At 36.8% G+C, this 27,819-nt stretch overlaps 1 protein-coding gene across 1 annotated transcript; it reads left to right on the forward strand.

The window, feature by feature from the left end:
- LOC111865285 (arf-GAP with dual PH domain-containing protein 1) lies at positions 1-22,850 on the forward strand. Its single transcript, XM_033751764.1, has 7 exons — positions 1-97; positions 2,986-3,211; positions 5,126-5,315; positions 6,777-7,007; positions 10,108-10,242; positions 12,679-12,901; positions 17,097-22,850. The coding sequence occupies exons 1-7, from the start codon at positions 4-6 to the stop codon at positions 17,159-17,161; spliced, it is 1,164 nt and encodes a 387-aa protein (XP_033607655.1). The 5' UTR covers positions 1-3; the 3' UTR covers positions 17,162-22,850.
- The last annotated feature ends 4,969 nt before the right edge of the window (positions 22,851-27,819 follow it).

Here is a 27,819-nt window from a genome sequence, read left to right on the forward strand (position 1 = left end):
TCCATGGTTCCAATAATGGCGGACAGAAACGAAAAGCAGTTGATGGAGCTGCTAAAGAGACCTGGAAATAATGTGTGTGCTGATTGTGGGAGCAAAAGTAAGATATTTTAAGCATTTTTAAGTTGTCCTACAATCATGTAACAGATAGAAGCCACGTATTTACAAAAGCTGTAAGGGGGGACATTAGGGGCATTAACATTTGACATCAGTATTAGTTTCTTGTGACTTGTTGGACATGACATGTATTGGTCGTTATATTAATTTATTGTAATTAAATCTGTTACTGAATTCATCTGCGTTTAGTACATTGTGCGGTGTTCATGAGTGCTACTTTTCATTATTATAATGGTTCTCAACCAACATTAGGTATGGGGTATGTAGGATGGAAGAGGATTGTAAAGCCGTAGTCCATTCTGTAATTTATCAGAAGAATGTGAAGGAACAAAGATGATACATACTATGAACTCATTTACCCATATGCACATTTTTATGGCAGCAGTCTACATTGAAGATGAAGGTGTAATTCAAATTTACATTATGATGGAAAATTATAAAATATAAATTTTGAAAGGCACTGTGTTTACATTAAAAAGTGTGGTAAATTTATTAGCTTAGGGGCCAGTTCTTGTGCCCTTGCATGAGTTGAAATTGCTTTCGTAGTGCATGGTGAAAATTAATGTTCCTACTATCAAAAGTTGTAGATGACTTGCTTTTTATCTTCTTATGTCTCCCGTCAGTAAAATTTTAAGGTTATACAGCCATCATACCAACCTTTCCATGTTTCCACAGCACATATTAAACAATGCACATACTTATGGCTTCAGAGAGGTCATAGTATTAAAAATGCAAATAAAAATAATTTTGTAAGATTTGAGGTTTTCACAGCAGCATCTGTGAAGAATGTCATCATCTGGGATGTGGTACCATGTAGATATTGTGTAAACTGACATGTCAGAGAAATGTGAAGATGGAGGCAGTACGTTCTTCTGAAATGCACACAATATCTACACAGTGCCACATTCCAGAAGATGGCATACTTCAAAAATAATTTTATTTATTTGTTCACTCATATATGCCACTCTGGATGTTACATACAAGCTTTGCTTTTCTGACACTTGAGGCATTCATATTTCTTCTTTATGGTATACATCCTGTTGTCTGTAATTCACTAAAAGGTTATGATTTGAGGCAGTCTACACAACAATAAGCTTAAGCAAATAAACAAGATAGACACTATCATGTCAACATCTGCTTTATTTTGCTGTCGATAACTTTGCTGCATGTTTCGACCCTTACCTGGGTCATCCTCAGGTGAACATGAATAATTCGTGTCAGATTTCTAGTTGTGTCATTTATTTAATATGACTTCATTCATAATTCAGAATTTATTTACATCCATGAACTGTTACACAAGTACAATTGGGCAAGTCAGTTTAAGCCATCTAAAACACTACAAGTCAACAAATCTTAAAAATGTACAAAATGATGCACAAGACTAAGAACAATACAGTCATCTTAGGATCATTGTCCCCCAGCTGAAGCTTAGCAACTCGGATGACAACCCCCTACAGTCCAATATAAAGCAACGCATACACTTATACCGTCTGTATTGATCCATACCACATCAAAACCAATCCAAGCCAGTAAACTACTGCCCATCATTGTCACTAAAAACTCCTGAAGAGAATAAAAAGTGTTGTAGTAAACAAATTTTTAATTTATTTTTAAAAACTTTAAAATTTTCTATTCTTTTTTTATTCAAGGGGCAAACTGTTATGTGTTTTAATTCCCATGTTAATTATACTTATTATACAAAACTACAATTTTGCCTGTGGGTCTGTATGGGTGTGAAACTTGGTCTCTGACATTAAGGGAGGAACATGGACTGAGAGTGTTTGAGAACAGGATGTTAAGAATATTTGGAACGAAGAGGGATGAAGTGACAGGAGGTTGGAGAAAACTGCATGATGAGGAGCTTCATAACTTGTACTCTTCTCCAAGTATAATTAGAATCATCAAGTCAAGGAGGATGAGGTGGGCAGGGCATGTAGCACAAATGGGGGATATGAGGAATGCATATAGAGTATTGGTGGGAAAGCCAGAAGGAAAGAGACCACTGTGAAGACCAAGGTGTAGGTGGGTGGACAATATTAAAATGACTCTTAGAGAGACTGGATTGGATGGTATGGATTGGATTGATCTCGCTCAGGATAGGGACTAGTGGAGGGCTCTTGTGAACACGGTAATGAACCTTTGGATTCCATAAAATGCTGGGAAATTCTTGAGTAGGTGCAGATTTGACTTCTTAAGAAAGGCTCCGTAAGTAAGTAAGTAAGTGTGTGGGAAGAGGAATGCTCAGTACTTACCGACCAGATGGTCATACAGGAGAGGTAGCAATTTACATGTTGTCATAGAAAGAAACAGTGAAAGCTAGTAAAGCAGATTTTGTAATTTTGCCCTTCTGTATTCCAATTTCTCTGTGTCCCCAGCAGTCAGTGTAATTCCCTCAATTGTTCTTCGTGCCATCTTGGTGATAGGGCAATTTCATTGTAATTTTTAAGTGTACACTGCGATTCTAAATTATTGTCGGGGTTTCCATGGCCTATAATTTTCAAACCGGAAGCAGCAAAATAAAACTGCCTAAGAGAATGTGAAATTGTAACTCAGAAAGTTGATTCTATAGATAATAAAACTTTTTGAATTACACATTCATATTTCGTAAGCATTTTATTTTGGTCTTTCCAGTTTGAAAGTTATAGGCCACTAAGACTCTGACAGTAATTTAGAATCATTCTGTACATTCATTGGTACTTGACCCACTGTATTAAAACATGGAGACATGAAAGTCCAGTATTAATGTATGATATGAAGCTGTCACATGCTTTTAATATGAAGAAGAAGAAGAAATTAAGTACAGGTTGTTTATTCATCACATTCTGACCAATAAAGGTCATTAGAAAGGACATGATTTTGCTTGTTTTACAGATCCAGAATGGGCCTCTTACAATATAGGTATATTTGTATGCACACGATGTGCAGGGGTTCATCGAAGTATGGGAGCTCACATCTCAAAAGTAAAACATTTGAAGCTTGATCGATGGGAAGATAGTCAGTTAGAACGCATGAAAGAGGTTGGCAACAATGCAGCCCGTCTCAGATACGAAGAGAGAGTGCCTCCATGCTACCGAAAGCCTGTTGAAGATGACCCACAGTGAGTGGAGATTGTCATAGCATTTACTTATTGCCTTGTTGTCTCTGTGTACTTCTTTTTTGCATTTACTTCTGTAGTATTTAAGGACCACTGATAACTGAATACTGGTTGTGGATAGAGGAATGAACAGAGCAAACTATAAACTGATTATTATAATTGCAGGGTGTATTCCATGAAGTATACAATTTCTAAATGTATTTTTCTAATAATTGTTTCAAGAGTGCTTGTTTCAAGAAAGGGTAAATTGTGGTGCTGAAGCTGCTCCTTGCTCTGTAACTCTAATCTTATTCTACTGGAATGGATTCCAGAGAAGCTACAAAAACTTGTAAGTTTTGAGGTTTTCACGGCGATGACAATGAAGAAANTTATTTGAAATAATATAAATGTTTCTTATTGTATTTTTCATATTTTCTTTATCTTCAACAAACTGTATTTACTGTATATGTATATGTATAAGCCACATCTAGAATTGCAGGTCAAGAATTTGGAATAAGTAGTATCTTGTATGTAAACAGCTTTGGGTTTTACATATGTGAAAGTAAAATATTTGTGCAAGGTACACAAAAGTATTCAGTCTACACAAGCATATTCTGTATTTAAAACAAAGTAGACACTATCATATCAACATAGGTTTTTATTGACGCAACATGTTTCAACCCTTATACTGGGTCATCATCAGGCATACAATGATACCAGGCTCAGTTGTTGAATTTCATCTAATTCTTCAGTAAGGATTCTTATTGTGCACTTGAGTGTTTCTAAATGCATAAATTGAGTCTTTCAGTTAAAATGTTTAAATATTCAGATAATAAAAATTAGAGACTAAAAATTAAAACATAAAAATTAAAATTGTAGTAAATGGAAATGAAGTATTTTGCAATAAATCTCTTTAAAACTTTGTGACTGTTACATGTTAACATGATTTTCTAGAAGTAGAAGTGACTGCAGTGTGGGGCGCCTGTGTATCGGGATCTTCTCACATGAGTTAGGTCGTGTGGTCTTGACCTGCTATCTTGTGGAGCTTATGCTAGTTATTCTGTATGTCACCCAACAGGTTGTTTATTTGGAGTGATGTATATTAGATTTTCTTACGTTGATATGTGTATGGGCTGCTCCCTGTGTTGGTGTTGTTGCTACAATATTTTAGTACAATTTTAATTTTTATGTTTTAATCTTTAGTCTCTAATTTTTATTATCTGAATATTCAAAAATTTTAACAGAAAGACTCAGTTTATTCATTTCAAACACTCAAGTACACAATAAGGATCCTTATTGAAGAATTAGATGTAATTTGTTAAATGCAATTCAACAACTGAGCCTGGTACCATTGTATGCCTGATGATGACCCAGGGTAAGGGTAGAAAAATGTTGCGTCAGTAAAATCATATGTTGATATGACACTGTCTACTATGATTTAAATACAGAATATTGTTGTGTAGACTGCATATTGATTGTGCTGTGGTTCTGAACATGAGCAGAAAGAGTTGATGTAGACACTTGCGTCTCTTTGTCTGGATCCCGCGAATGATTTCTGGCAGGCTTTCAGCCTCACTGTGAGCATAGGCACTATTTACTGACAGTGTGGAGGTATGGAAAATATAAAGTTTCTATTTTATGTAACTCAGTGACCAAGGTAAATTCTTGTGAATGGCCACTTATCCTTACTACAATAAATACTGTTAAATTTCATTAGGAAATGCACTCTGTCCTCTTATCCATCTTCTTTTTTGCTGAAGGTGGACAAGTCAAAGCACATCTGCTAATGAAATTTGACAGAATTTGTTGTGTTAAGTGTAGATGGTCATTTGCAGGAAATAACCTTAATAATGCATAGAATGCTATGAAATCATTCAAGTTTAATTCATTTGCATTGTTTTGCCTAGCACTGCAGTAATGTATTTTTCATCAATCCAGGGTTCTGGTTGAGCAGTGGATTCGAGCAAAGTATCAGCGTGAGGAATTTTGTCATCCTGAACGTCAGGGTTATGTATCAGGATACATGGAAGGGTTCCTTATGAAGAGAGGTAAAGAGGACAGCCGTTATCATCCCCGTAAATTTGTTTTATCTGAAGCTGATGACACATTAAAATACCATGTGAAAGAGGTATGTGCGTTGAATTGTAATTCATGTAAACTGTATTCTTCAGGCTGTACTGCAAAGCATTCTTTACAGGAATATTTTGGTTATAAATCTTTTTAAGGTGTGAGTAGTTGTCTTGCTTTACAATTAAAAGAAGACAAGGTTGTCAGTCTGTATTCTGGTTTTTAGATGCTTATTTTAGATATACACAATTTTTATTTTGAATTGTTTTGAATTGTTTCATTTTGGTCCATATCGTAGCAGCGTCCACACGACAAACATAATTGTGAACATCAAAAAAGCGACAGTGTTTCCATAATTGTAGCAAGTGCCTCTGATGATGGTTGTGTCAAACCGAAACATGTAAGGCAGAAATAATAAAAAAGGGACCTACAAATTGTTACACTTGATGGACTTTCTACTAACTTTGTGACAATTTTTATATTACTGTATACTAGTCTTTATTTCAATTTATTATATAATTAATGTACAGTTGTGACTGTAACAAGGACAATCTCCACATCAGCATGAGAATGTATTCTCGACAGGATTTATGAAAGGAGAATTAAATGAAATGCATACTGAGTTCTGGAATTCATATTTGCAGATCTTTTCTTTTAAAATGAAGTTAAATCATTAAAATGTCACTTGTTTGCATTCTTGTGTTTGGAATGTTGATAGGGTCTTTATTATCTATTCTCCAATTTGTGTGCGCATGTGTTGACCTTTCTCTTTCAGAGTAGTATTAATAATTTATTGTTGATTGTCACAGCAGCCCAAAATTTGTTGCACATTCAGAGCACACTATTATTTGTATTAGTGACTAAGATCACCATGATACCCAGTGACTTTGTAGTGAATTACTTTAAGGATTTTTCTGTCATTCTTCAAATAAGTAGTAAGAATTTATACTTTGCACAACAGTGAAATTGTTCCCCAGTAAACATGGCATCTACTAATAGAACATAAGCAAAATAAAAATGAATTTCACTAAAGAATCCATATGTTGTATACATAGTAGAATGTACATTGCTTATCATCTTCACAGGTCAGCTAGTATTGCAAGACTAGGAGCATATTGTGGCTAGGAATGTAGGCTCTGTTGTTGACAGTCTAATCTAAATTTTTAAATAGTAATGTTTCCATATCCAGAATAAAACTAACTCTGTGGAACTGAGCCCATTTTATGGAACCCAGAAGTTCATTACATATTTCACAAGAGCCCACCACTTGTTCCTACCCTGATCCAGATGAATTTATTTCATACCCTCCTGTCCTACATTTTTAAGATCCATTTTATTATTATCACATATTTGCCTACATCTTCAGAATGGTCTCCTTGCCTCAGGTTTTCCTACCAAAATTTTGTATGCATTTCATTTTTGTCCCATGTGTGCTGTGTGTCCTTCCCAGCTCATTCTCCTTGATATATTCAAAATGTACATAAGACAGGCATGACATAGTTTGTGTTTTTTCTTCCGACAGAAGAAGGATCCAAAGGCAGTTTTAAGGCTGTCAGAATTAAATGTTGCATTTGCACCTCAGAAGACTGGAAATTTAAATTCCCTTCAGCTTACATTTATTAAAGATGGTTCTACTAGGCATATATATGTTTATCATGATGATCCTGCAGTTATTGTTAATTGGTATATGGCTATTCGATGTGCTAAACTTCACAGACTTCAAGTTGCATATCCAGCTGCAAATGAATCTGAGGTATGGCTGTATTGCACATATATGTTGTATGCTTTGGTTAAGTACCTTAATGTCATAACTTGCTGAACTTGATTTTATGGTGCTTTGGTAACCTGATTCACATTTAAAATATTCATGGCATGATACTAAGAATACAATTCATACACTTACTTACTTATGGAGCTGAGCCCTTCTTCAGGAGAAGCCAATTCTGCAGCTACTCAAGAATTTCCCAGCATTTTATGGAACCCGAAGGTTCATTACTGTGTTCACAAGAGCCCTATCCTGAGCCAGATCAATCCAATCCATACCATCCCATCCTATCTCTCGAATATCCATTTTAATATTGTCCGCCCACTTATACCTTGGTCTTCCCAGTGGTCTCTTTTCTTCTGGCTTTCCCACCAATATCCTATATGCATTCCTTGTCTCCCCCAATTCATGCTACATGCCCTGCCAATCTCATTCTCCTTGACTTGATCATTCTAATTATGCTTGGAGAAGAGTACACATTATGAAGCTCCTCATTATGCAGTTTTCTCCAACCTCCTGTCACTTCATCCCTCTTTGGTCCAAATATTGTCCTCAACATCCTATTCTCAAACACCCTCAGTCTGTGTTCCTCCCTTAATGTCAGAGACCAAGTTTCACACCCATATGGAACCACAGGCAAAATTATAGTTTTGTATATTCTAATTTTTATTTTTTGGACAGCAGACGAGAAGACAAAAGGTTCTTAACTGAATGGTAGCAAGCATTACCCGAGTTCAATATCCTCTTAATTTCCTCCTCAATCAGGTTTTGATTTGTTATCGTTATTCCCAAATATCTGAACTGTGCCACATTTTCAAAACATCTGTTTCCTATCTTTATATCATGATTTTGCCCTGCATTTTGGTTACGAGACAGACAGCAATATATACTCAGTTTTCCCTGAGTTTACTTCTAGACCAGCCTCCTTACTTGCATAAATTAAAGTTTGTTTGTTTTTCTTTATGGTATCTACATTATCGCTCAGTAGATTCATATCAGCATAGACCAACAGCTGATGTGTCCCATTTAATTTCAGCCCCACCTGGTTTTCCTGGACCTTCCTAATGGCATATTCTAAAGCAAACTTGAAAAGGAGTGGCGATGAAGCATCTCCTTGTTTTAGACCATTCTGGATAGGAAGTTTATCAGACAAATGTTTACCTATACGGACAAGCTGTTTTGGCAGGTTTTCTCAGAATCCCATGATTATCTGTCATTCAGTACAACTTCGTCGCTACTTGGGGTCCAGCATGTTGATCAGGTTTTCCTTATCATTTTTACCCTTTCTCTTGTGTAGTATATAAAGTGTGTATGTATCTCAAGGGATGTAAACAGTTATTTAAAATTGCTTTGAAAACTGGCAGTCAGTCTGTTAAAAGTACTGTTATGCTGTTTATTACGGAGGAGAAGAGTTCTTATGCAGCCAGGCATGAGTCACTTCCTATTGGCTTGGAGCAGGAAACAAAAAAAATATGACAAATATCTGTTTGCCTAATAGTATAGTGCTTGAACTCATTCAGTATGCCAATCTATAGCTACTAGCTTAACGCTTCAGAGTAACTCCCTTGTACACTGAAACGGAGCTCTTCTGGCTAGTGGACAGTATGTTATTTTGGATGCAGGATTCTCACCTGGAGGCTTGTGGTCAACCCCAAAGTGGTATTTATCACATTTTCAGGGAGAAAAGGACACTGGGGAAAGTTTTTAATTCTCCTCTGCCTGTTTTCTTTCTCCCAGTGCTTGATAGCAATTTGTTACTGTCCCTTTGGTGTGTGGCACACCTGACAGAGTTTTTGTTGGAATCAGGCTGAGATTAATTTTTTGCAAACACGTATACTAGTAAATAAGATTTATGAGTTCATGATCATTAATATAGTTATTGACTTCTTAGACATTAGCCACTGTCCTTTTTTTTATTAGCCAAATTCCTTATTTTGAAAAAATAAAAGGAGGCTTATGAGATCACCTTGCTGTCTGTGTGTCTGTGTATGGGGGATCCTGAATCCAGTCCAGTCCAATGAATTGTTGCTGGCCCTCACCAACACAGCTCATCTTGGTTTTGGCCACCATTGGGACCAATAACCATATTTTTGTTCTTTCCAGACTTTTGCATGTTTTGAAATTGGCTTCCTCTTCAACAAGAAGAGGGGTCTGACTATTATTGGTCATTTCTCCCCTCTCTTGTGGAGGGACTGCTGGCTCTCACTTTCACCTAACTCCTGAACATACAGTTTTCCTTTATGTATAACTCTGGGTCAGACTGCAGAGAACACTGCCTCCAACAGTTCCTCTGTTGGTGGCATACTTTCCTTGTATGTCTGTATATATATATCCCCTCTATCATTGCTAGGCAATGGCACAGTTGTTAAACAGTGGCTCAGTAAACACATTCCGATGGCAACGCACACACACAAAAATAGAAGAATTATTGGAATGTCATTTTCTTTGCAGTTCATGTCATATTAAATCAAAGTAGGCGATTAGTAGTTCCCAGAACTTCCTGTTTCAAATAGCGATTCAGAAATTGGACTCTTCCTCTGTCCTTTACATTATGCGTGACGATATGTGCAAGGCCTCATGTATGTGACATTTGGAAATGTGTGTCTTAACTCCTGCAGATAGATTATGTTGTGTTTGGTTTATATATGCCACTTTGTGTTGGTTCTGGTGTCTGGAGGTGGGGACTAGCCCAACTGAGTAGGCCTCTTACCTGAGGACAGAGGCAGAATTCTGTCTCCAAAATGTTGTTTTAAATAAAGGCAGGATGATGACTAATGTCCATAAAGTCAATAATTGTATAAATGTATTAATCTTTGTAACTGAATTAGTATTATGTATTTACTTTGCCTTCTAAACATTAGACGGATGAAGCCAGGGAGTCATATTGTTGCAAGTGCATAATTTTGTAATATCTTGCGATTATATAAGCATGCATGAAACTAAACACATTTCAAGTATTATTTTAATTGGAAACTTCTCCAAATCCAGTACTGAGATATGCATTGTGTAATCATGTTTCATATTAACAATTTTCCATTATTGCAACATGAATTATTATATATTGATTAATTTATTTTTTATGCAATAGTTGGTTGGACATTTGACGAGAGACTTCATTCGTGAAGGTTGGCTGTATAAGACGGGACCACGTAGTTCAGATGCATACAAGAAAAGATGGTTCACCATGGACAATCGGAAACTCATGTATCACGATGATCCTTTGGTGAGAAACAAACTCATTTCCCTGAAATGATGTTGCACTGCAGTGAGGAACATATGATCTTTCTGATTTGAAATTCAGTTTGAGCCCATCTTGTTTTCAGTTTCTTATGTAACTCTAATTTCCCTGGTGTTTAAGCCGCCGAGGCGTGAAGTTGAGCACTTAATTAGTTAAGCGCAAGGGGAAACTTTACCTTTTTTACCTCTTACCTTATCATAAAATATAAAAGTATAAATCTTGACTTCAGCCTTAAAAACATTTTATGTAGCCTACGTACTTATGAGGGGGGACCCAAAAATAACCGGAAATGACCTGTTGCGCGCGCATGCTTTGTAGTTATGAGTTGTGCTGCTAGGTGGTGTTAGCTGGGGGTCTCCCGCGACTGTTAGTGAGCTGGCGTTAGTCTGAGTTAAGTGGTTTGTCTGTGGTGCTCTGTTGTGTGCGTTCCTGTTTCATCCCTTTGGTGATTAGTGAGATGCCCAACCAGAAGGAACAAAGAGTGTGCGTGAAATTGATGAAGATCATCGAAAGACCATTGACCAACTTTCTGAGGAAACGAACATCTCATGGAGCACGGTCCAGCGAATTTTAACCGAAGGTTTGCACATGAGACGGGTGTCTGCAAAATTTGTTCCTCGCTTGCCCAGAGATGACCAAAGAGAAAACCGCGTGAATGTTTGCCGCGACTTGAAGAGTGAAGTGCAGTTTTCCCTAACAGAAAGCAAAATTTCCTGCACACTCTTTGTTCCTTCTGGTCGGCCATCTCACTAATCGCCAAAGGGTTGAAACAGGAACGCACACAACAGAGCACCACAGACAAACCACTTAACTCAGACTGACGCCAGCTCACTAACAGTCGCGGGAGACCCCCAGCTAACACCACCTAGCAGCACAACTCGTAACTCCAAAGCATGCGTGTGCAGCAGGTCGTTTCCGGTTATTTTTGGGTCCCCCTTCATAGTATTGTTGAATCCATGTTTCAAATATGAACTTATTTTGGTTTGTCTTCCACTTTTGTACTGTGCTTTGCCTACATCTTGCCTCATTTCCAACACAAGTAACTGATTTGTTGTATTATGGGTTACAGTCCACAAAACTGCTAATGGAGCCCAATTTTTGTTTCACTTCTGAAAATCTGAACTTTGTACATGTTTCTTCTTCTCAACCTTATTAAGCCAGTCATGAACATCATTCAGGTCAGCTTGAAATTCTCCAAGAAACATGCAAAATAAAAGCATTGTTCAAATTATTGTGATTTCTGAATTGGTGAGATTTCACTGTATTTGAGATATGAACTGCATTGGGGAATTGTAAACTCGTACTGATTTGTAGATCTGTTAAGTGCCATTAGTGTCTTTTAGATCTGTAATGTTTTCTGAGGTACTGGTGCCTGTTTCAGCTCACTCTTTAGAAAGCCAATCTAAACTGTGATCTTGTTTAACAGCAAGAATATTGACATGTGTTAGTGATTAGACATGGGATTTGTACTGATGATTGGATTTATTGAGTATTCATAACTCATAATACAAATAACTATAACACTTTCATTAATCTGCAAACTCTGCAAATCACTGTAACACACACTAAGACTTTTCAGATTGGTCTGTCTCAACCAGTCATTACTTGGTAATGACTTCTAACAATGGAAATTTCTCAGCTTCTCTACTCACAGCCAACCATCGATTGTGACATCTGACTTATATCATAGTGTAGACCAGCACACTTGTTCTTGGTTTTGGGACTCACAGCTAACTGGTCCTATTGGTCCTTGTTATATAGGCTTGGCATGAACCACCACCACTTCCTGTAGTTCTATTATTGTTGCAGGTGTATTTATTGCTGTGGAAATGTGTTTATCATGCCATTGGCTGGCAACAGCTGTCTTTTCTTCCTCTGCTGTTGTCTTTCAGGCATCATGTTACAGTATTCTCTCAACAACTGTGGAGAATGTTGGTTTGGCTGGATCCATAGTTTGCATGCATTTTTCATATTTCATAGAACTTAAACAGATGGTATCTAAATTAATCCTTTCTTAATGTGAGGTATTTTATTCTATTATGACAGGAAATTTCATGCTCATGCCTATTCTATAACATTGTTGCCATACAGTGTTTAAATTTCTTATTTTCCCCCATACCTCTCTCCTCTTAGCGGTTGCTGATGTAAAATTATCCATGAAGATTACATTTTTGGGCTTGTAATGCCATGTAGTTCAGAGAGCCTGGAGTTCTGAAACTTTGGACTGTCTCAGAACTACAAATGGTGCTTCAGTCCAGAAGACTGTACTTCAAAGTCCCCTCCATGAGAACCTGAAATGTGACATTATCCTGGTTTTGTATCCGATTAGTTTTGGTTTCTTAATCACGAAATATGCTCTTAGTTTTATGGCTTCTGTCTTGTTCTTTCTTGACTTTTATTGTTAAAAATTATATGTTACAGGATGCTCACCCAAAAGGAGAGATATTTCTGGGGCACGTATTGGATGGGTACAGTGTTAGGGTCGGTGTTCCACCTGGAACAAGGGATCAGGGTTTTTCTTTTACTCTTCGCACACCTGAGCGCTCATACAATCTGTCTGCTGCTAGTGATGAGGATCGGGATGAATGGATACAGGCTATAGACAGTGTGTTGGAGCGCCCGCTTACTCCGCAGGATAGTTCTAGTAAGTACCAAGAGTGCAAAGTTGTTTGCTTATGTGAAGTTCCACAGATGGATTGTCATAACAGAATATTCCCAGTTAAATGTTTCAACGTTTATCTGAAATATGTTTGTTTTTATATCTATTAGAAGTTTGAAAATTTGAACAAATTACTCTCTCTCTCTTTTTCTTGGGGTGGGGTGAAACTGAGTCCACTTGGTACGTCAGCCATTGTTTGACCTATTGTACCAACCCTGGATCATGTTTGATGATGAATGTGGAGCAGTTGACATGAGAATTGGGAGTTAAAAGTGAAGTACTGGAAGACTACATTGCCCAGAGCCACTTTGTTCACAAAAAATCCCACATGACCTGACCTGGTATCGAACCTGGACTATGAAGGTGGGAAGCCAACAACTAACCACCTGAGCCATGGCATGGCCTTTAATATAAAATTGTATTTCTAATTGGTCATGATATCCCTTACTCATGTTTTATTACCATCATTTAATAAAGGTGTTCTGTACAGAATTTTGTCAGAATGGTGGGAAATTCAGGAGGTAAAGGAAAAGATAAATATGGTGTACCTGTAAGGTATTTTCAGTGTTAAATCACAATTTGTATATATGAGATTATCAAATTAATGCCCATATTCAGGTTAGTATTATAGAATACTTGGCTTATCAGAGTGATTTGTTAATGTCAAAAGATGTGTGAAACTTTTTTAAGGGTTTGAAAATTGGGAAGAATATAAACTGAAAATATAAGAGAACAGGGTGCTAAGGAGAAAGTTTGAACTAAAAAGGGATGAAGTGGTAGGAGGCTTGAGAAAATAGCAGAATGAGGAGCTTTGTAACTTGTACTGTTTGCCAGATATAATTGGAATAGACAAGTCAAGGGGGTGAGATGGGCAGGACCTACTAAATGCATGGGGAAGAGGAGGAATTCATGTAATATTTTGTTGGTGAAGCCAGACCTAGATATAGAGGGTAGGATAATACTAAAATATATTGTAACATGAAGAAAGCAGTCTTCTGGGATTTGGCACCGTGTATATGTGGTGTTAACCGACGTTTCGGAGGAACATATCTCCTCCATCTTCAGGGGAGAAGAAATCCCAAATCCCAGAAGACTGCTTTTTTCATAGTCACCACTGTGAAAGCCTCAAATCTTACATATTGTAACATGTTTGGGCTACCGAAGACGCCGTTTGGATTGGTAATTGGTTTTATTAACCACTTATTTACACACTCTCTCTTTAGTTACACTTAAATACAGCGGTATTAGTGATTTACACACTTTCAGTTCATTGTTTCACACGCACTGGAATTCTCTGTTTTCCACTAGTCATCTCCTAGCAACATTTCTCCACACAGAAACTGTCACTTCAAATCACTACAGATATTACACATGAAATTTTACATCCACACAGGGTGGCCTTCTGTATTCCTGGTATTCCACTTGCTTCTGCCGCTCTGAACTACTGCCAAATACTGACTAATGTTCCCAAGTCCAAGTCACATTGCGACTGACGGTCGGTCAGTCAGTAAGTCTTGGTGTCGAGCCCCATCTGGGCTCATGACCAGATATTTATTACTGTTTGGCATTTATGGTCTTGTTTTTGTGGGGTGCCCTCTCTGACGAGAGGACGGGTCTGCCTTTTGTATATTCTGCTGGCCCTTGCCAGTGCAGTCTTTCTCGGGGTCTGAGCCCCCTGGGATTTGAGACCATATTTTACTGTCTCAGATTTGAGACTTCCCTTTTTGTCACCTCCTACGACTCGCAGGGTCACTGACCACACAGAAAACAGCCTATATTGTTGGAATGTGTTTACTGAGCGATTGCCCAGCCACGGACTCCATAGAAACCAGTTATATGATAGCTATCACGCTACCACTGTTGCATGACATCACAGCCTAATGTGGAGGGGTGTTTACCTAGCATCGCATAGCTATATAATGACAAATTTTTACAGAACCGTGATGTTCCCCAGAAAGAGGAATTTAATGGGGTCATATAAGGACTTATAGATGGCTACAGATTGCTAGCATTTCCTCCAATCCATTGGCAGAAGAATTTGAAATAATACTTCTCAAAACTATATGTTCAAATACAGTGGAATTGGATCTTATTAAAGAAAATTGCATTCCAGTTTCAAGTTCAGTGTCATGTATTTTTTGAACATATTAATATTTAAGCGAACTTTGACTTCAAGCTAATTTTAATTTCAAGTAGCAAGGGTACTACAGTTCATCTGCTTTATTGTATGAACTGCATGCTACATTACTTTCTAATAGATGTGGTATGACAGTAAAGTTTTGCGAACTCATTGTGGTAAAAGTGCTGCGTACCTCATTGCTGAATATCACTACGGTTGCCTTCAAAGTACTCCCCTTGGGAAACTATGCACTGATGCCAGTGCCAAATCCACCCTTCAAAACAAATTTAGAACTGGTTTTGTGAAGGCGTTCAGAGCTGCCATCGTATTACTCTTGACGTCATCAGTGTTATCATAATGCCTTCCTTTCAATATTTCCTTTATCTTCAGGAACAGAAAAAAGTCACTGGGGGCTAGATCCAGTGAATTGGGAGGGTTTTCCAGCACAGTTATTTGTTTACTAGCTAAAATCTCCTTCACAGACAGTGTTCTTTGGTGAGCTCCTTTGGGACAATTTTTGTACACACCTTCCTCATGTCAAGATCTTCAGTTAAGATTTTCCTAACTGTTTCTCTGTCAATGTTCACTTGCTCTGCTATGCTCCTGACAGTCAGCTGACGTTTTCACACACAGTTTGATGAACTTTTGCAATGTTTTCTTCAATTCTCCTTTTTGCTGGCCATTCTGATCTCTTTTCAGCAGTGAAACTCTCTCTTCTCTCAGAAAAACGTGTCACCCACTTGTAAACTTCTGTTTTCCTCATAGCTTAAACTTGCACTAACATCTCTCTGTTTTCGCTTCCACTCTTGCCAAGTTTAACAAGAAGCTCCAACATTCTTGCAGTGGCACATGAAAACACACTCAGATGATAATAGACACCACTCAGAAAGAGACTGTCATATATCAACAACAACACAGCTGTGAAACACTGATATACCAAAGTCATCAAACTATACTGATGTTTCTATCCGCTGCTACTATGGCAAGCACACAGTGACAAGTTCACAAACTTTATTGTCAGACCTCATAATTTGAAATTATCCATGTAGAGGTAAAGTTGTCTGTGGGCTTAATTAAACTCCATGTGATGAAGAGAGTGGAGGTATAACTCCACTATTCTTGACCTTGGCACTAGATGAAGGTGAGTTGTCAGCTTCATGACCTGAGCATGTTACCTCTGGGCTAAGAGTCCCCATACCCATTGTATGGGAGGCTGTGTGGCCCTCAGAGTCAGACTCGACATTGTGAAGCTGAGAAAATTTTCTTTCCTGGCCTGCAATCAAATACTGGCTATGCAGCCCATAGTCAGTCTCTATAACAGCTTAGCTCTCTATGAAGTATATACAGCTGTACCGTCCAAGGAAACCATTGTTGCAGGTTAGGAGATAATGAGATTTGTTTTAAGCTTATGGGCATAGTAAAGAAAGATATGTATTTATTATATGTATGTATTGTCAAGGTAAATAAAAAGATATGAAGATGGACTTTTGTGTCCAAAATGCCTGATCATACAATACATGACTAACTCTGTGGACTATATTATATTTAAGCATCCTGTTACATTTACGATGGAGTTTATATTATACATATATAACTCTGTGGAATTGAGTTGTTAATAAGCCAGCAGTCATTCACATATTCAGTTATTTCACAGCATTCTGTAGAATCCAAAAATGCATTACCATCTTCACAAGAGCCCCCCCCCACTTGTCCATATCCACTTTAAAATTATTCTCCCATCTATATGTAAGTCTTTCCTGGTAGTCTCTTTCTTTCTGGCTTTCACTCCGAAACCCATTATGCATTCAATATCATACAGCACACAGTATTTTTAAATAGTAAATAATGCCAGATCAGTTGAGAACTAATAATTTTAAATAAATAATGCTTAAATAGTGTGCACAGTAAACATAAATATCTTTGCTCATTTATAAGAAGCCTGAGTCAGCATGATTTTGGAGACAACCAGTAAGTAAATTTCTTGCATAGTGACTTATACCATAGATTGGTAATGATGGAAATTTGAAGCACTAGTAATTTTATTTAAATATTTGCTTGCAGTTGCAGCTCGTTTAGTGCGCAAGCGAGTCTCCAGCAGCACAATGAATATTTTCTCAGCCAGGTAGTTGAAACACAGCACAATGTAATGTAATATTATGTTGTATGGGTATGTGAAGTAGGTTAACAGTACAGTCCCACAAGTTCAAGTTCCGCTGAATGTTTTAACGATGGCACAATGATTCTGTTTATGTATGGTATCATTTCCTTTTCTTAAAGGAGAGTGAAACAAAATACAAAATTGACAGGAGATAGGAAGACTGTTATATATGAAATAAAAGCCCATTGACTCTTAATGGAGAAGGGGTGGGATTTTGGTTTGACTGTGTCATGAATTTCTTATTTGAAGGTCAGGGTGATTTGCGATGAGTTCTGCCATTGACAGATTAAATTTCACTTAGTGCATGGTGTTGTATGAGGCCTATAGCACTTTTTAAACCTTTATTACCAACATGTCATTTTATCTCATCTGTCATGATTCAAGTCACTGGAGTGAAATGATAATATATACTGTCAAGGTTTGAATTTCACTTCACCTGTGACTTCAGCTCGTAGCCTTGGGTGTGTCTTCATTATGTTTCCATGCATGACATGGAGTAAGCAAGCTAGTATTTGGTAACACTGTACTCTTTAATAAAGTTTTGTATTTTTCAGATACATTGACTAGGCTCAGAACATTGTAAAATGTAACATTCAAAATAAATTTGGAGTTGATATGAACTGAATAAAAACGTTTTTAGTAAAGAAGGCAAATAGAGACACTAGATATGTATTCATATCATATATGGAAGATACTGGAAGTCTTATAGAAGGTACTAACCTGCTTAGGATTTATAGAATGTAAATAAATTCAATTCAATTCAGTAAACCCTCACTAATCTGGTTACAGATAATCTGGATTGAAATATGGAAAATGAAAAATTCTGTTCACAGTTGGGTACATTCTTTAAAATGCACATGGGATTTAGGAGCAGTAGGACTTTCAAACTGTGTTGAGGACAGTTGGAGAGACTGAAGTCATGCAAGAAAATATCCAAGATTGGTTTGAGCTGGATGGAGATCCTGGATTTCAGCTTCTGACAGAGGAATAAATTGTTGCAATGATTCTTATTATTTATTTTCTTCTATATTTCTGACTTTCCGTTTATTCATTTTCTAATTTTTTTAGGGTTGTCTTTTGCTTCATTAATGTGGATTATCAGTTAATCCATGTGACCTCTATCCCCAGATTAATCCAAATTAGCATGGGTTTACTGTACTAGCAGTTGGTTTCCTGCCTGCATGCATAGTGGAATATCTTGTATACAGGTAGATAATTGTTAGCAACATGGGCCATAAATCATGTGTTAAACTTCCTGCTTTGCTTTGTTACAGATAAAGTGAAATATATTGAAATCCTTATTTAATGAATCTATAGGGGAATTATTTTTCTTATGCCACTTAACGGTTATGCAACAGTTAACATCTAACTAATTCTAACTTTTTCACTAATTGTAAGCTTCATCCTCTACATAGACACCATAACTAACAATAAAGAAGAAAAAATGTTATTGATGCCACTTGTCAAAGATTGTAGCTGAGAGTGACATCTGGCATCAAAGAGAGAATTGTGAATAACAGTTGTTTCAACCACAACACTAAATTGATGCATGAAGATTGAACATTGCTTACAGTTAATGTGGGTTATTTACTGAATCAAAATTTGCTAAATAAAAAGAAAAAATTCATTGTTTATATGGCACTTCAGCTGGGACCACAAGGAGTTTTCAATAAATATGGGATTTCGCCAACTGTGGGAACACTGAATTGGGATCTTGTAAAATGAGAAAGTATTACTGTCAGAGTATGTGTTGAACCATTTGAGATTCTTAGTCAAGTAAGGAAGTGTAGCTCAGAGACCTTAGTTAAGAGAAACTATAAATTCTGGGAAGTACAACAGAGTTAATACAATTGCCATTGAGACAGTATCTTGCTGGGGATTGCATCTGGAACAACTGATGAGGATTCTGTGCATGTTAACCTGTTCTAAGCTGCGCTACACTGTTGGCTGTTATAACTGATTATTTATCCACTTCATGCCCATGCTGATAGTTTGCAAGACGTTGAATGTTAGGCCTTTAACAGTCTTTATCTCTATGCCTGTTGGCTCTTTCTGTAATCCTTGAGGAAGGTAAATGATGACAGAAAAAAATACATATCACATGCATTTGCCTGATTTAGTTCATGTGAGACTGCAGTACTTATTAAACAGCCAAAATTACCATAAAAAGTGAGAATTATACTGATGCAGTGTGTCGCAGCAGGGAAGGTGTGTAATTACTGGTGTGCTGAAGTAAATGTCATTTTTGAATATTATATTTCAGCATCCTGTCGCATTGAGGCATCATTCCTGTTATTCAGGTACACTGTCAGTAATGCAGCAGTGATAAAAAAGATGCCTAATATATATATTTTTCACTAAAAGTGTAACTTTAATACTTTAAAATGTTATTAAATATCATAAAATGCCATTAAGACACTGCAAGTATATCTTATACACTAAAAATGATTATCAAAATACTTCAGAATGTCTTTTTGTTTTTCACATTGTTTTTACAATTTTGCAACAAGTTTTGTAGTCTTTACCACCATGTCTCAGAATTTGCAATTTGAAATAGCTTAGGAGTTTGTGGCCAGCCACAAAAGGCAGTTGGGGAGGACATTTCTTCTGCATTTGAATCTAGTAATACAGATATGAGCAGAACAAATGCAGTTACTTTACTGTTGTTAGTTAATATCTCCTTTCTGCCAGGATTGCCTGTTTCATAGTCTTATTTATTATTAATATTATTATTTATTTCATCCATAGCTGTAGAGAATTACAATTGGACATGTCAAATATCAACAACCTCGCATCAAAAATAACATAACATTCACACAGTGATTCATCACTATAATGCAGCAATACATTTCAAAATACATTTTTAACTTAATTTAAGAATAATAAATACTCCATCATCCCAGTTTACAGCTTGTGTTGGTTCCACATTTGCTGTATCATGATCATTGCTCTTAGGGGGCCAGTCATAAGAGAGCGTGACACCTGGGTTAACATTTAGTATTTGCAGTGTGAGCTGGTTGGCTATGTCATATATTTCCCAAGACAGACATTTTCATGCACATGTCTGATGCATATATTGGGGGTGACTTTTCAGTTACAGTTGTGCAGCAAATGTCTGTGATGGATTTGGGGGGTAGATGCCAAGTGTGTTTGGTCTACAGTGGCAGGAACATACATATTTCATATTTTTTGTACTAGTTGTACATTCCTTTGTGTCACCATAAAACATAAACGTAATATCTGGAAAGTTCAGATGCTGCAGCACTTTGATGGGTTTTCTTTTGTTTCCTTTAACACCTTCAGCGCCCTTTACCCTTAATGTATGAAGAATTGCCTGTATTGCTTATCAGTAAATGATCATGGTGAATTTTTGTCTGTAAAGAAATGTTCTCTTTCCTGAACATTCTAACAAACTGACTGGTGGAAGTTCACTGATGTCATAGAGTAATGTACTGTACTGCATCTAGCTTCAGGGTTGAAGAATAAGCTAAGCAGTCGTTCTTCAACCCTGAAGAGGCAGGGAGTATATTCCTCTGAAATGCCTGCACACTTGTACCAGACTACATGGCATCACATCCCAGAAGGTAGTACTCTTCATAGTTACTTCTGTGAGTTCATGCTTCATGTACTGGTAGTTGAATCTCAAGTAACAAGGGCTGTATGTAGTTCTGAGCTCTCAGGTTGCAGTCATACCTTTGGTTTTATATCGAATGAAATGTAGAAATTTGTGATTAATTAATTCTAAGGAGTCTTCTATTTTAGAATAAGTAATGTAGAGTCAGCGGTGCACAATATTTACGTTGGGGTAAGTGAGTTATTACCGCAGAGGGCTTTAGTCTGTCTTCAGCTGCCATTCTCAATTTTATGTCAGATCCTCCTGTATGTTTTAAATGCAAAATCTTATCATTTTGTAGAATATTGTGAATTTAGCTTGAAATCTTCTTGCCTATAAGTTAATTTTATTCTTAAGTTTTAGAGGTATGAAACTTGCAGTAGAGTTTACAAGTTTCAGAAAGCCAAATAAAAGGTGTGTAAAGAGAAGACAGATAAAATTTCTAGTCACATGAAAATTGTTTCCCCCCCCCTTTTCTTCCCCCCCTCCCCGCATAATATTGTAAGTTACATAAACATAGAGAGTTGCGAACTTGAAATTGCTTTAGTAGTCTGAACTACAGGCTGTTACTGAAGCAGGTAGTTCACATTTAAGAGAAATTTTATATGAGGTTGGAAATCCATGACATTGAAGAAAATTGTACAAAGGCAGTTTCTTTTAGCTATTAAAGGCTGTAAACTAACAGATACATGACCTGAAGTTGGACGTATCTATAAATACATTGTTAGAGAAAAATAGTCAGAACTTGCATCTTGTTTAAGTATAATTGTATTTAACATGTATAAATTTGGATAATCATATACTTTGGTGGCTTATTGTCATACCTGACAAACCAAGATAATCTGCTTAAAATTTCTTATGCACAGGTATGTGTTAGGATAACACGCAGACTGTCGAATACTTGATAGTCTGGATCACATTTGAAGGCTAGATGTGAAAACATTTTATTTAGTTTTCAGGCCTGGAAGGTCTATAAAATGAATTGTTTCATAAAAGAACTGTAATTTGAGTTGCATTATCACTTTTAAAGAGAACTGTTTCATATTCCAGTCTACTATACAATTACAGTTACAAAGGATTTAATTATTTCTGTAGCATTTTCTGATGCCTTCATCCTGAAGAATATCAGTAATACAGCAAGAACTTAAACTAGTGTGATTGTACTGTAATGGGTAAAAATGGAAGCAATGAAATCTGTAAGGTTATCTGAAATTGTTACTTACCATCTTGCCTAGTTGTTTCCATGAGGCTATTAACTTCCATTTAAAACAATATCATGGTATAGTGTTATGACCATATTCCATTATCATCGCAGATTGTTATTTTAATTTCTCTAAGGCTATACATTGTTATCAGCTGAAGAATGCAACCGATTAAGATTCCATGCTATTCTGCAATAAGTGAATTGCCTTGTATAGAATATACTTGATATAAATATGTTGTTAATTCATTGATTTCAAAGGGTTGCTTTCTGAAAGAGGCCCAAAATTTTTATTGTATACATTGACGTCTTTTATATGTAACTATATTAATTTTTTGCCATACTATATTTTCATTATTTTATTCAGGGTGTATGTACTGTTCATGGCGTATAATAATTAGATGGCCGTGCTTAACATAGAGGTATGACAACATTATAAGTTATGTATTAGCCATCCTTTTTTATATATTTAACTTTAAGTTCCTGTGCAATATATTTGTTCTTTCTTGTGCAGGCGTTCATAAGCCATGGTTGAATCAGAGGGATACCTCGCCAAGTTAATGGTACTCAGCATTTTGATGTTTGTGTTGGCATACTAGTCCTCTTGTAAAGGAGAATTAACAGCTTTGAAAGGGTTAATTGTATCGATATACTACCTATATTAAACTGAGATGTGGCAACTTACATCTTATTTTAATTAGAAGTTACAGTATTCCATTATGAAGAGAAATAATCTTTGTGACAACTGTAATCCATTAACTCTATGCATATCATGTACTGACTTGATCATCTTGGGTTCTTGCATTAAAACAATCACAGTTGAAGTGATTGGTATATTATTAATCAGTTTATTATTTCTCTCACTAGGTGGCATCAAGTGTGACATACCAATGTTTAGAGGAAAGAACAGACTTTAATTTGATACAGACATGCTGTTGTTTGAAGGTCATTTCAAGAAAATATTCTTGGTTTTTCTTTGCAAGTGCATTTACTCTCAAATAGGTGTGTCATGTTATATTTTAGCGTCCTGTTGCACTGATTTAAGTTCATGATTTGTTTATTCCGTCTTGCAGTGCATGAACTTAAAGGTGTGTCATTTTTAATAGATTGTTCACTGGTGGGATTTGGCAACCAAGGGTTTAAACTATCATTCATTTAAATAAAAGGCTTGATAATGTGAGGAAGTTTGGCTTTAAATTCGTGCAAATTATAGTATGTTTGGCTAAAATTACAGTAACATTCATAGTTTAATCTGTTTGTGTAAGCAAGTAATGTAATATTGCCAAATTATATAAGTGCATGGTTTACGTTACTGTAGTAATTAAAGTTTGTGTGGTAGTTTTGAAGGACTCAGAATATGTTAAATTATTACTGTTGGCACAGAAATGTTAAAGCAAAACAGAACTTTCATCCCGCGTAACTGGTTTCCAATGTCACTGTGAAGATCTTTATTTGAATGCACATCTCCCTTCCATTTTATGAATGTATTGTTCTGAATAAGGATTGGTCTTGGCTGCTGGTAATTCCACAATTCACTGTTGAAAAGTATTTCCACATTTAAAAAATAAAACTTTGTCCTTTGCTGCTCCTTGGCCAAAATCCACTAGTATGAAAGCCCTTCCTTCACTTACAATTTGATACATTCCAGTTCAGACACTTATGAATACCATTCTCCATCTCTTCATTATCATAATTGTTCACCAATATGTCAACATGAATCATCCACAGAATATGTACTGTCACGTGTTCGGTATATGTCACACGACAAATAACTTCATGCCCTCTTGGATGTAGCGAATTTATTGAACACTCGCTCTCACACTCGCACAGTTCACAATTACAGTTACTGCCATCGGCAGTATCACAATTACATCCACTGCTCTCAGCGACTGCTAGACCTCTGCTGCACTCGACGACTTCACAATCCACACTGTGTCACTCCTAATCACACACAATTGTCACATACTGCTCAGCCGGCTTTTTATACTGTTCCCTGTTGCCTCATGTTATAGTGGTGTCCCCTGTTACATCACAGTGGGAAGTGCTGTTACGTCACCGCGGGGGAGGGGGGCAGTGTTGACTGGCCTGTAACCGTAGCAGCGACAGCCCTCCAAGGCTGTTACGTCACCACTGGTGGGGGAGGGGGTGTCCTGCATAGCACAAATACATCACGGTACTGTGACTGAATCTAATAAACTTTGTTCTGTGTCATTGAACTTCCCAGTAGACATTGTTCGAGCAGCCCAGCTACTGCCAGCCGTACTGGCTTCATGTTAGGAACTAAACTGTGTTTTGAGGAAATCCCTCATTCATTATATGAAACCAAACATTCTCATTGAAATATGATTCTGTCTTGGAATAAATAAACATTAACAGACTAGGCTTGTGAACATAATTTCAAGCAGTTATGAGTATCTGACTCATGACGTCAGACAGAACCTCTTGACAGTATATGGAATTACACTTTGTCTTAACCATCTTTCACAGTAAATCATACCGTGAGCAAGCAATTTTATGGAAGAAAATTCCTGTGTGTTTAAACCAGTCTGCAGTGTGGCAATTGTAGTTTCAGTTATTTCAAAGTATAGGAATTCCTGCCAAACTTCACAAAATTACTGCCATATGTATGTAGTGTCAATGTGCACTGTCTTACAGTGAAATAAGTCATCTTGAATAAAAGAACAAAGTATGTGTTATTTCTGTCAATTCTGATAATACAGCACAGTCAAGACTCGTGGCCGAACACTGCCCATTGATGGCTGCATGGGGGGAGGTGGAAGCATTTACCATGGATCACAGCTCTGTCCTGGAAGCATGCAACCTTTATGTTAATATAATTGTATGTAGAAAGTAGTTTCACTTTGGAAGTAATTTTATGCTCTTAAAGAGGATTCCGTTATTTTTCTAGTAATCTTAAGATGTAGTCTTGATTGTGTAAAAGGTAAAACATGAAGCTATCACTGTAACAGGCTGTGGAGGCCCATAAGGTTGTGAAACGTCGAGGCTCCCACATTTTCTATACAGTCGACTTACAGATGGTGGTGAGTCTCTCAGCCTTACGATCCAGCCACCCTTTACTCCCAGAAAGATTACTGGTACTCATTTCTGTTAGGGCTGAGTCAACCCCAGGGCCATAGTGCAGCTGGAAGGATTAGGTCAATTGAAAAATCCAATGACCTTGTGACAAATCGAACCCGTGACATGGCTTGTAGCATAGCATCTTAACGAACTACACTACTAGATGCCCCCAGTCTTTATTGTGTGCTATTTATAATACAAACAGTAGAAACAAGAAAACATTAAAGATATTCCTCCATATCTTGCAGCCTTCTTAAATCTACTGATGGATGAAATTAAACTGCTACCATGACTAAAATACATTGCAAATCACTGTTTAAGATGTTGACTGGAGATGTTTTCTTCAATGAGGAGAGTGTGAAAATGAGAACTCATCTCAACTTATGCCACAATAAAACTTGTTTGTTCTACAAGAGGTTGGCAGAAGTGTGCTCAGGAAGAAAAAAAAAACTTGAGGGTTTTCAGACATTCACTTGATGAGATAAGAAAATGTTTCTGCTGACGTTACTCCATATGGAATGATAGAGTGGAAATAAGCAAAGTAAATTTATTTTAAAGTTCATTTTAACGTTTTTCAGAGTAATGTGACTCCCCAAAGCACAGCATAGGGTTACGTATGAAATTAGACAATGGAAAAAATAGGAAATGAACTTACGACTGAAAGAATTCTCAGATTCACAAAGAATATGTTAATTCAGTTGAACCTTTGACAGTAATGAGGTGCTGGCTAACGAAACGAACACTGGAAGTGAACTAAATATGAAGAAATTTGCTCTGTGAATGACATGCATGTCATTTTCTGATGTGGCTATTACCTTGTATGTGCCCATTATGATATCTTTAAATCCATTTTCTAAAGAATTTTATGATCTTTCATAGTGCTGTGGCAGGTACTCTACTTATCCAAGGTCCTTTTCATGAGCAGTTGCAGGGATAGCTCATCAGTCTATATAGCACACAAGCTTGTGGGGGCTCTGGATTGTGGGCTCGAGGTTTGATTCCTGGTAGGGACAGATTTTTAGTGTACTTTTCATATTTTTAAAAAATGAAAGGAGTCTTATGAGATCACCTTGCTGTCTGTGTGACAGCAGAGGTCGCTAGGCAATGGCTCAGTAAACACATTCCCATGGCAATGAATACACACATAACAATATGTTGACTTCATGTTTTCTCTGCATTCTGTGTCATATCAAATACTCTGTATGCAGTGAAAGAAAAGTAGACAATTAATTCTTCCAAGAACTTCTTGTTTTCCTTCACTACTACATCGAGCCTGACTCTGGGACCCACCTACATCCAATCTGTGGATGCCAGGGGTTCTTTCCCAGAAGCATGAAGCTAATCATTGACCTCAATCTAATGCTGAAATTTAAAATTCATGGAGCTGTACCTCCGCTTCCTCACCATCTTCATATAATTAAGCACTTTACTTTTCACCTAAGTAGGTTCCAGTCTTCTTATGTGGCACAAGAGACCAATGCGGCCCGAGTCGTCTCATTTCATGCATTTAAAAATCTTATTTATAGACATTTTGTAGGATTCTTTGGATGGGGATCAGTCTGTCACAAGGCCTGTACCTTCACAGCAGGATAAAAAAAGCAGAAAAAGTAGATATATATCCATGTCCCATGTGTGATTTGAACTTGCAGTCCCAGTGTTCCAGTGGTAGAGGACAGTACATCACAAAAAAGTAATTGACTGGAAATGAATTTACTGATAAGTGACCATGACATTCTGAATGTTTTAAACATAATTTCTGAAGTCTTTGTACTCTTTCACACAGCAAAATACAGCCAGCTAATGTTTATACATCATTCCATTCTATTTTGTTAAGTTTTGCTCATTTATTTCACTTTATGTGTTGTCTAGCATAAACTTGATGGGCTTACCAAGGCAGAGAAGTTCACTGGCATATGATGCATGTGCTAATCCTGTATGACATTTCTGTTATGACTTCCATCATAAGGAATATGGGTTGCATGTTGCATGAGCATGGAAATGCCAAATACAGAAAGAGGCAAACTGAACTGCATGAACAATGATGGAGAACTTCATTCTGTTGGGGGTTTTCTGTGTAAATATATATTTTATTGGTTTTATGTGGAAAAAAATTATGATATAGTTTTTAGAAAGAGTGAGTGTATCTCATTCATATATTTTAATATATTTAACAGAGATGCCAGTTCCAGTACAGATTATCCATTGTTTGAATGGTCTTCCAATTAGTTACCATTTAAAAGCTTTACAAACTTTGGATTAGTGTTTTTTATTGTCGTGGTTTACACAAATTCTGAATTCCTATGTCACACCATTCTTTCTTTCCCTTAGACAGTTTTGGCTAAGGAAATACTGTAACTTTTTATACCTTAAAGTTGCCAAAATGGTGTTGGTGTTCTTTAATTTTGGCTTGATTCTTCACAGAGTGGTGAGCAATACTGCAGACAACTTGTTTCACAGGTTGGCATCTCTGTTCAGATGTAATAACTTTCCAACATAAATGCAAAAGCCTTTTCAGTTACTTAGATGTAGATAATGTGTTTCTGATTTTTAAAATAAATTTAAGGCCACAAATAATGGCTGTTATGATATTTACATATTGAGTTTTACTAATGTACAGTTTCTTTGTATTACCAATGTGAGTGAAGTTTCAGAGATGTGTTAATTTGGTATAATAAGGTGGAAAACAGATATTTACAGTGGTACCAATAAATAGTTTGAATGAAAAAACTAGTCT

Source organism: Cryptotermes secundus, unplaced genomic scaffold (genome assembly GCF_002891405.2).
Source record: "Cryptotermes secundus unplaced genomic scaffold, Csec_1.0 scaffold2287, whole genome shotgun sequence".
Taxonomy (NCBI): Eukaryota; Metazoa; Arthropoda; class Insecta; order Blattodea; family Kalotermitidae; genus Cryptotermes; species Cryptotermes secundus.